Source organism: Spermophilus citellus (assembly GCF_964194105.1).
Source record: "Spermophilus citellus genome assembly, chromosome: 17".
Lineage (NCBI taxonomy): Eukaryota > Metazoa > Chordata > Mammalia > Rodentia > Sciuridae > Spermophilus > Spermophilus citellus.
The window spans coordinates 38,056,939-38,067,791 of NC_138199.1; the positions used below are offsets into that span (position 1 = coordinate 38,056,939).

Below are 10,853 nucleotides of genomic sequence, written 5' to 3' on the forward strand. Positions count from 1 at the left end.
TAAATCAGACAGACCTGGATTTGAATCCTGGCTCTGACTCTTAACAGCTATGCAGCAACTGGCAGATTACTTACCTATGCCCATTCTGTTTCTCCCTGGATAAAATGGGAATAGTATGCTTTATAGGGTGGTTATGAAAATTAAATAAAAATAGGGATGAATTGCATAAAGAGTCTACTAAGCATAAAGAGTATTAGAACTGCAAGTGATTGCTTACTAAGGGACTCTCAGAGGGCAAGGATGGAAAAGGGGATTTGAGTTTCTCCCCTGGAAACTCCTGAACAAAGCTGTAGGTCTGAAAGAGAACAGCCAAGTTCAGCCTTCTATCCTCAGGGGCTCAGTCCCTACTCGGGCCGGCAGAGCTGGTTTCTGGGCACCATCTCACATTCCAATCACATATTCGTGACTTCTAAAAATCTGCCACATCCTGTAGCAGAGTCTCAGACCACAAGTGGCTCACTTCTCTCCCCCAGAGCTAGGTGATATGCTCCTTCTTTGCTCCTACCCCCTTCCTTGTCTGGGCAGGCTCCTTTCATGGCCAAGCCTGGGACAGTCAGAGTGGTCATCAGTGACCTGTGGGTTGCTAAGGCCCAGCAGGCCTGGCTAGCCACAAAGAGAGAACCCAACAACCTCCCTGCATAAGAAGGGCAAATTGAGGCAGCATGTGACCTTCACCCCCATTCCCACTGGAGGACTCCTTGGTAGGCTTGGTAGGTTCTGACAACAGGCTTGTCCCTCCCTCCCTTATAGCCAATCATCTGCATGTTTTCATTAGTTGATCATGTGACCTGGAATTTAGATTATTCTTTTTTAAAAAACTTGTATTTGTTATTTTTAGATATTCATGACAGTAGAGTGTATTTTGACATATTATACCGACGGGGAGTATAACTTATTCTAACTAGTATCCCATTCTTGCAGTTGTACATGGTATAGTTTTACTGGTCCTCTATGAACATAGGAAAGTTATGTCTGATTCATTCTACTGTCTTTCCTATTCTAATCCTCCTCCCTTCCCTTCATCCCCCCTTGTCTAATCCAATGAACTTCTATTCTTCCCTCCCCCCTAGATTATTTTTATTGATAACTAACCTGAATCATAATGTTCCAGATGTGGTAGACAAGTACTGGTAAAACAGAACGTTGAGTCACGTGCTCCTGAAAGTTTTATTTGAATCTGGTCTCCTTTGGTTTATCCTTTCTATGTCTATGATGTCATAAGGCTATGACATCATTTCAGTGCCAACTAGAATAGCCCAGAATAATATAATTAATTGTACATGTGTCTAATTGCAGTTGTCAATCAGTCTACAACTCTGGCAGAAGACCTGATGTTTTGAGTCATGGCTGAAAGAACAAACCTGTGCTTGGCCATGTACTTCATGTTGGCTGGCTACTTAGAATTTTTTTTCTTTTTTGAGAACTGAGCTACATTGCCAGGCCTTTTTATTATTTTATTTTGAGACAGAGTTTCACTGAGTTGCTGAGGCTGGACTCAAACTTGTGATCCTCCTGCCAATGTACCTGGCTAGAACATTTTTTGACTTAAAATCTTAGTTGTGCCACAAATAATTAAGGATCACTAGCTGATAGCCAGGTACCTATTATTTTATCGAAAGTCAGAGGAACAGAAGTGTTCCAAAGTACTACTGTATACAAGACACTGTGCAAGGCTGTTCGTGATATCTCCTCACCTACAATAGCTATCAGCCCCATTTTACAGGTGAGGAGACTGAGGTTATATAACTCAATGAAGGAGCCAGGTCTTTGCCACATTGCATTCTTTCCAAACATAACCACAACCCTCTTTTATCTGCCCAGGGAAACAGGAGCTATACCATAGAATGTGGAGGTCTGTAGCTGCATATGTAACTACATCTACACGTTGATTTTGTCTTCCCTCTCTCTGCAGTGTATGCACACAAGCAGGAGCCCCCCCAGTATTCCCACACCTCCCGGTTTCCATCTGCGATGGTGGTCACAGACACCAGCAGCATCAGTACACTCACCAACATGTCTTCCAGTAAACAGGTAATGCCTGCGGGATGGGGCGGGCATGGGGCGGTGCGGATTCAGCCACTTCCGAGGCTCCTTCAGTTACTTGCTAAAAGAATTTCTGAGGTCACAGGCCCAAGGGGCTTATGCTCCCCCAGCATCCCTAACAAGAGCACTAAATGAGGACTGAAGTTTGCCAGGTCACTGGAGCCTGAATCACACAGAGCCATTAGGCCTTGAGATTGAGCACTCTGCAGTGGAATGGCAGAGGGTCATAGAAAAGGTGTTTCCATGCAGGACTCCGGAGATGGTCAGATCCTTTGTTGAGTTTCTTGCTTTGCAAAAGTGGTCAGTGGGGAAGGTGTGTGGTGCGTCAGGAATCCTGAAGCTCATCCCCCCAGGCCAGGATCCATGTTAGACACAGACACTGGAAGCTCCAGGGAATGACCCGATTCTGCCATCCCATGGAGACTCCCCCAGTAGACAGTGTGGCCATTTCAGGGGTCTGCATTCAGTTGGTGTTTTATTGAGAAACTTAGAATCTACTTCCTGGTGTGCTACAAGTGGGGAATCCAGAGGCTTAGTCACTGCTCCAGTTGATGAGTAATTGCCACTTCCCCACAGAGGAGACAAACTAGTAAAGACAAGCAACCAACAGCAAGGCTCATGGCTGCAGCTCAGATAGCTGGACTGCAGCAGGGCCCTGTGGGTTAAAAAACAAGACGCCATGTCTGCACACAGATGATGAGTCCAGAGTAACACAATAAGGCCTTTTAGTACCTGGGGTCTGAGCAGTGTGGGAACTGTTTGGCCTTTATTGATTACTAGATAAGGAGGCGACAACCTTGAACTTCATGTCAGAGGGACTCTGCAGGATTCTGTCTAGTTGATGGTCTTTTTCCATCTGAGCCCTGCAGAGCATACCTCATCCACTACCTTGTGCTTCTGAGATTCTTTCATGGGCTCAGCAGTCCTTGCTCTTTACAGTGCCCCCATCTTCTAGGCCTAGAGTGAAGTGGAGCAGATGGGTTCTATTTCTCATTCTGCCATTAACTACTCCTGTGAACTTGACCTCCCTGAGCCTTCAGTCTTCATGTTTAAAATGAAGATGATTGTAACATCCTCTTGTTCCAAGGATTCAGTGAGGTCTCGTAGATTAAGTGCCTGGCACATTTTAAGTGCTGAAATAGACACATGGCCTGGGCAGCTGGGCTCTGGCATTGGGGGTGGAGGGAGAGGGGTGTGGGACCTGCTTTGCCACTCTTCTCTCACCCAATAGAAGATGAAAGGACAACCCCCACCCCACCCCGTTGCCCTGCCCTTCGACTCCTGTGCGATTTCCCACTCTTTGTAGTGAGCAGGGAAAACATTTATCTGTGCTCACAAATCTCAATCAGGAGGGCAGCCAGGCGCAGCAGCCCTCCTTGGGAATACCTTCCCCTTTGAAAGGTTTATCAATCCATCTGCCGCTTGGTCAGCCCTAGACAGGACTGTGATTAATTATTCCTGTCTTTCCCAAGTTGACTTTGATGCTTGCTTGTTGAAACGAGTCCTATGAATCCAGGAAATGGTCTCTTAATCAGAATGCTTTAAGATGCTCCCCAACATGCTGCTACCAGCGCCCAAGTGGCTTCTCTCCTCTATTGGACACGGTAGCCAGCCAACCTTGACACTGCGTGAGCCGCCTGTTAATATACTATGAACTTGTCTCTGCATCCTCAGACAGTTCAGGAGTCTGGCAAGAGACTAGTTTTTTAATTATGAAGATGATTATTATACTCAGTAAGGAGGAAAAAAAACCCTCATGTAGAACTTTATAGTTTATATTTCTCATGACCACTATATCATCATTTTCTTTTTATTGCAATCTAAGTACAAAGAAACTGAAGCTCAGAGATAGACCTGCCCAAGGTCACACACAGATTGTAAATTCTAGAGCTTGACCTCTGGACTTTGGTCTTTGACTCCAAATCCTGGACTCCTTCCATTTAAACAACATTTTGCCTTCCAATACTCATCTTTTTCTTTTTTTTTTTTTTAACCTGCCCTGTTGAATCCAGTGCAGCTCTTCCACTGAGCCATATCCCTAGCCCTTTTAATGTTTTATTTTGAAACAGGGTTTCTCCAAGATGCTTAATGAGGGCTTGCTAAATTGCTGAGACTGGCCTCGAATTGCAATCCTCCTGCCTCAGCCTCCCAAGTCATTGGCATTACAGGTGTGTGCCATCACACCCAACCCAATATCCCTTTAAAATTCCCATGGTAATTGTTACTTACTCTGTTGTCTGTGGTGGTCAGGAACCAAAGTAAAAAATTAAGCTAAGTTCCAGTCAGATAAATTTCTTCTTTCAAACCAAAGGACAAGGAAGAATAGAAAAGCAGAATGAAATAAAATGAGGTTCAAGTGCTACCTCCTGACAGCACAAAATATCCAAGGTGAAGACAGTTTTTACAAACTCTGTTCCTAGTGCAAAAACGTCACAAGTGAGTTGCCAAAGAGTCCTGGTAGCAATTTTTCTTTTTTTAAACTATTTTTTTCCAAGAAGGATTTTAAAACCATTGCTAGGTGTCAGGAGGCATATGAGGTGAGGGGAGAGAGTTTTTCTTGTTAAAATGTGTTGGGAGAACTTCTGGATTAAACATAGTTAAACACCTCAGGCAGGGCTTCTTGGAACATTTCGCTTGAGTGTAGAAGTGGGTCATTAGTGTGCACTGTGCTCAGGTCACAGGGACACACTCTGGGCAATGCTATTTTAGAGGCATGTGCAGTGGTAGGAAAAGCTGAGAGACCTAAATTAATCCCAGCTTCGTCCCACTCTGCTATGTGACCTTGGACAGTTAATTGCCCAGTGTAAGACTCAATTTCCTCATGTATAAATGGGAGGAAATCCTACTCCCATCTCACAAAATATTCAAAGTGGAGCTCCTTCCCAATTCCTCTCCTGTCTGTCTGTGATGCTTTCTGAAGACTGGTGTCTTTCCTTTCGCTGTTTCTTCAATATTGCACTCAGTGCTTGGTCTATGTGGTCAGAGGAGTTCTGACAGTAACAACCCAGATCCTGGATCTGGGCTCCTGATCCCTGTTTCCCATTCTGCTGACACACAGGTCCCCTCTCCACCAGCTCCTGGGAAAACAGCAAGTAGTCCAAGGGCTACTCAAAGCACCCAAGCCCTTTGTATTCACCTAACTGCCTGGGCTAAAGTAAATATTCAGTAAATATGGATGGATGATGGATGATGAATGGATGGATGGATGGATGGATGGATGGATGGATGGATGGATGGATGGGTGGATGGGTGGATGGATTCTGAATTAGTATATTTTGAATACCTTCCACTTTCCAAGCATCCCTCCAGGTACTTTTTTTTCTTACCTTGTCTGGCTAACCCCCTACTCGTCCTGCAAAGTAAATATTTGTATGCCTGATTTACAGAGCAGAAAATTGAGGTTCTGAGGTGGGGAGGGTTCTGGACAAGTTTACACAGATGATAAATTCCAGAGTTGGACTTCTCATTACAAATCCACTAACAACATTCACTTTCCAATGTCCATTTTTAAGCACCCATACTCAAGACCCAAGAATTTGCAAGTATAAGGCTAAAACCAGTCTGTGAACTTTTGTCTGTTTGACCCCCAGTACTTCCTGTTGTGAAGACAGGCATGCCCTAGAGGCCTTGGGGATCACGTTTCAGGAACCCCAGGCTAGCACTTTCTTCTGCCAAGAATCCTTCTGCAGCTACTGCCATCTGTCCTTCCCAGAGCATGTGTCTCCCCCTCCTCCTCAAGTGGTGGGTGCTGGCAAGTTGCTTTCCGAGTGGGTTTGTGCCTGAGCTCTTGCATAACAATGCCCCACTGGTCTGGAAATAAGACCAAAGCAAGCACTGACCTTGGTTAGGACAAGTGTGGGCAGGCTGTAAGCCGACTCTTGTTTCCACAACTTTCTCTACCCACTACTTCGCTTCCTACTTTATAGGGAGGGCAAGAGAGGCCCCCAGAGCAGTCACTAGTCAGGGGTGCTGACAAGAAAGAGGTGGGCAGCCTCACCATAAAACCTCTGTGGCTGTACCCTCCCTCCCAACTCTCTTCACTGCGGTGGGGCGGGGCACAATGGTCTGAGGGCTAGGCACCAGCCCCAGAGTTAAGCAGATCCAGGCTCCAAATTCTATCACTTTCTACTTGTGTGACCTCAGGGAAATGGGTTAGCCTCTTGAACCTCACCTATAAAATGAAGGGAATGACACCTCTCTCATGGGATCATTGAAAGGACTGGTTGTAAGAGGACTTATAACGCATGTCACCTGGTGCCTGGCCCAAAGGAAACAGACAGTTCATGGAAGCTGGGTCACACTCAGATTCCCCCCATGGTGACCCTGAGGATTTCCAGAGCTTGGGAAGGAGGTTTTTAAATGACAAAGGGCATTTTTGTCCCTGTTGTCACATGGAAGATAGAAGGAGATGGTCTTATATAATGGTTAGGAGCACGAGCTTTGCTGTCGTGAGAATCTGGGTACAGGTATTTACAATCTCTTTGGGCTGTACTTCTGTAAAATTGGAATTATAGTTTTTACTTTCAATTAATAGAGCAACACTTATAAGTTAATAATGATAGAAGTGGGTTATCTGTGTTAGCCTTCTCTCCTTCCTCGCCCTCCATTCTCTCTAGAGCCCATTGCAGACTGGCTTTTGACCCCATGTTCCCCTGTGTACTGCTCGCTCACACCGCCATGTTGCTAAGTCCAGCAGTTACTTTTCATTACCTTTGACACAGCTAATCACTCCCCTCCTTTTCCCTGGATTTTAGGATGCCATCTTTCTGGTTCTCCTCCTACAGCTCCTTCTCATCTCCTTAAGTAGCAACTCATGTGTTGGAGAGAACAGGGCTCTTTCTTCAGCCTCTTCTTGTCTATGCCCACACCTGATTGTCCTCCAATCCCAGAACTTTGGAACAAGTGCATACACTGACAGTTCCTTAACTCAGTTCTGCCCACAGAGGGCCCCTTGACAAATGCAATACCTTTGACAGGCACATGAACATGCCAAATATATCTGATATGCCTCTCAAACTGAATAGACCTAAAATAGGAACTCTCCATTTTACCCCTATTGGTCCCCACCCAAATTTCTTCCTCCTTGGGCTTCTCCATTTCCAAAAATTGTACCATTTGTTTATGTAAGATACCTGAGAATACTGTTGATACTTTTCTCCATGCCACACACCTGATCCATCAACAAGTGTTGCTGGGAATCCTTCAGAATGCATCCTAAATCTGGCCACTTCCCGCCACTCCCATTGGTACCATTCTAGTCCTAGTTCAGGCACTCCTTGTCTCCAACTAATCCCCTCAGAGGCCCCATCAGTAGCCAGAGTGATCTCTGTCTTTTTTGGGGGGCGGGGAGGGTACCAGGGATTGAACTCAGAGGCACTCAACCACTGAGCCACCTCCCCAGCCCTGTTTTATGTTCTTTTTAGAGATAGGGTCTCACTAAGTTGCTTAAGGCCTTGCTTTTGCTGAGGCTGGCTTTGAACTTACGATCCTCCTGCCTCTACCTCCCAAATCACTGGGATTACAGGCATGTGCCACCGTACCCAGCTCAGAGTGGTCTCTTAAAAAGAGAAATCAAGCATGTCCCTCCCCTGTCAAAGCTCCCCAATAGCTTTCCATTACAACACAAACTAAAATGAAGACTTACAAGGCTCTGCATGGTCAGACCACTGCTGGTATCCCCATTCTCTCTCCCTCAGCTTCAAGGGTACCAGGCTGAAGTGATCCCACTCTTTAATGTGCATCTTTATGTGCTTGCTCCTCCATTCAGCTCAAATGTCATCAACTTGAAGAGGCCTTTCCTAACCCTCTCCCCTAAATTATTCCCTTTTCCCTCAACTCACCTTAACCTCCCACCACGCTTATTTTCCAACAAAGCACTTATCTCCACTTAAAGTTGATTGTATAGGAAGATGTGTATATGCATTTACTTGTTTGTCATTCAAAACTCCCATTAGAACAGAAACTCTATGAGGTTGTGGGCAGACCTTGTCCACAGCTGCATCATCGCCTGACCCCTAAAAGTGCAAGTCCATGGCAGGCACCCAACAATGTGTCTAGTGAATGAATGGCAACCACCTACTTCAGAGGGTTGATGGGAGAGCTACTTTGCAATGTTGGGAATCAAGCCTAGGGCTCAATCATCCTGGACTAGTATTCTACCCTTGGGCTATACCCCCAGCCCACGATGGAAGAAATAATTGCAAGGATGTGTATGAAGCCCTGAGTGTGGCTCCCAGCCCAAGGAAGGACCACAGTCTGTGTAGCTGTTACCATCATGAAATGAACCCTCTCAAGATGAGGGCCACTGCTACCCCATCCCAGGTGGATGGTCACTTAGGGATCTTATGGGGAGGCTCCTGGGGGGCTGGGTATGCTGGGCCTCTAGTACTAAGGGACCACAGTGCACCCCTTATCAGATGTTTGTGTTTAGACTCTGAAGGGGGCAAATAACTCTAGTTCCTTTGACAACATTTAGGGCTCTGCCACCATTTTATTATGTGAGCAAACATTTGATATCTGGAAAGCCCATCCCTAATGACAGGTCATAGAATCTCACTGGCGTCTCCTTATCTGCCCTTCTTGTTTGCTCTTCTATTGAAACCTGCAGGGTCACAAGCCATTTTCCCTCTCCTCTACCTGAAATCTGAAAATTGGAAAAAGGCTGATAGTGGGAAGTAAAGAAACTCAAGAGTGGGGGTGGGCAGAGGGAGAAAGAAAAGGCAAAGGGTATGAAGAGAACCCTGACCACGCCCTCAAGAATGTAGGAGGGACAGAAACCTGTCTCCTTACATGAATGCACAGCTCAGGCCCACTCTAAGAGCCCTCAAGAGCAGCATGGAGAGAAGCCCCCTGTGCAGGATTGTGCCAAGCACCATTTAGAGGACTTCAGCTATATCAACCCATCCAAACCCACCACAGCCTTCATTTATATGGGAAGAAATTGAGGCAGAGAGGGAGTAACTTGACCAAAGCACAGCATAAGTAAGTAAAAGACTCCTAGTCCCATAAAGATCTCACACTGGGACTAGAGGTATAGCTCAGTTAGTAAAGTGCTTGCCTTGCATACAAAGGCCCTGAGTTCAATCCCCAGCACACACACAAAAAAATCTCACATTGGGAGATCATCCCGAACCCATTTGAGTCTCTGCACACTCTCTAATTTTCATAATCATTAGCTCTCTTTAAGCCTTGTTTTTCTAATCTGTAAAGTAGACAAAAATGGTAACCCCATATGGGGTTGTGGTTAGGAACACTGATTTATGAGATAATAATGGAATGATAGGCCTCTGGTAGTCGTGGTAGATGTGTGTGTGTGTGTGCGTGTGTGTGTGTGTATGCACATGTGCGCTGTGGGCAGGGAGTCTTGAGAGAATAAGCCACTAAGCCAAAAGGCAGATCCCTGGATGCGAAAAAAAGTGAAAGAGGAGGAAGAAATAGAAAAGGAAAAGGAGAGGAGGATGTTGCCAAACAGTTTAATTAAAGGAGGTCCAGTGCTCTGGAAGGGGGAGCTGCCCCACACAGGCGGAGTAACTCCTCTCAGAGGGCTGCTCCAACCATTCTGGGGTCTCCTTTTCCAGCCCCCAAGAAGCACAGCATCAGAGGCTTCATCCCTTGAATCCTTTCCCTAGTCCTTCAAGTTTCTTGTCCTAATAGTAACAAATCTTGAGAAAGCACTTTGCAATTTCTAAAGTTCCTTCCTGGATGGAAAGTTTGAGTAAGGGGTCATTTTCTCACATGCCTTATGGCCTTGCTGCTCCATGTAGATCAGCGCATGGGAACAGCCTGGGAAATTCTTAGAAATGCAGATTCCTAGGCCCACCCGGTCTGAGAATCAGAATAGAACCAGAGTCTATGTTCTAATGGGCTTTCTGTACTGGTAGGGCCATTAAAGTTTGAGAAGCAGTGATCTAGGGCACCCCTGTGCTTAGAGATCTTAGGAAGAAACACTTCCATAAGAGGCAACCCACCCAATTGCCTTTGCCACTGGACTGAGTGCTGTGTAAATACCACTCTCACAAAAAGAGGAGCTCAATTTCAGGGTTAGGGTCAGCATGTTAGGACTATTACAAGGTCCCCAGCAATTCACTTCTCTCCATTGAAGTGGCCAGAAAAGCCAGCTCCAAGAAAGTGTGCTTCAGAACCAACACTGTAGAACTGCCTAGCCCTAGATGCCCAATCCCCCACCCCCCAGCTCTCTCCAGCTGAGCCAGGTGTCAGCTCCCTTGGAGAAGCCAAACTAATGTCCCTGGCTAATGCACATAGCTGAGCTCTCTCTCCTCTCTCTCTGCAGTGTCCACTGCAAGCCTGGTGATGCCCACCTATCACTTACTTGGTGCACAGCAACAAGGACTCTGTTTTCTACACCGTCACCCTTTGGGCAGCTGTCATGGAAAAGCCCAGTGACCTGACAAGCACCTGTGAGAGGTCCCTGCTTAGCTGACATCCTGCTGGCACCTCAGACAATCCGCTCTCGGGAGGCGCAGCCTGAAGCCCAGCTTCCCTTCTATGCAGTATTGTCATGATGCCTCTCCCAAGATGTCGAGTGCTCCTGTCCATCCTAGAGGTGGGCCACACTAAACCGCGCAGGAGGCAGAGGGAAAACGGTAGAGCCCGTGTTGTGACCCTTCATCGAACAAACTGATGCGAAAACTTGAATCTGTTACTGAAACAAGGAGAGGAGGACATGCACTGTTGAACTGAGCCAAACCCACTGTAAATATAGGCAAATCCCTCTCCCCACCCCCAGCCCAAATGATCTCAAGATTTCTTTTAAAGAAGTAAATTTGTCCAATGGGTGTAAACTATAAACT

At 46.1% G+C, this 10,853-nt stretch overlaps 1 protein-coding gene across 2 annotated transcripts in view; it reads left to right on the forward strand.

Moving 5' to 3' along the window:
• The window catches only part of HNF1B (HNF1 homeobox B), a gene marked incomplete at both ends in the record, with an annotated part of 51,011 nt that extends 40,565 nt beyond the window's left edge, over positions 1-10,446 (forward strand). For both annotated transcript variants that reach the window (XM_081272558.1, XM_081272559.1), the window contains one exon: positions 10,334-10,446. In XM_081272558.1, coding sequence (XP_081128684.1) covers positions 10,334-10,446 — 113 coding nt within the window. The remainder of the gene's footprint in view (positions 1-10,333) is intronic.
• Positions 10,447-10,853: the final 407 nt, after the last annotated feature.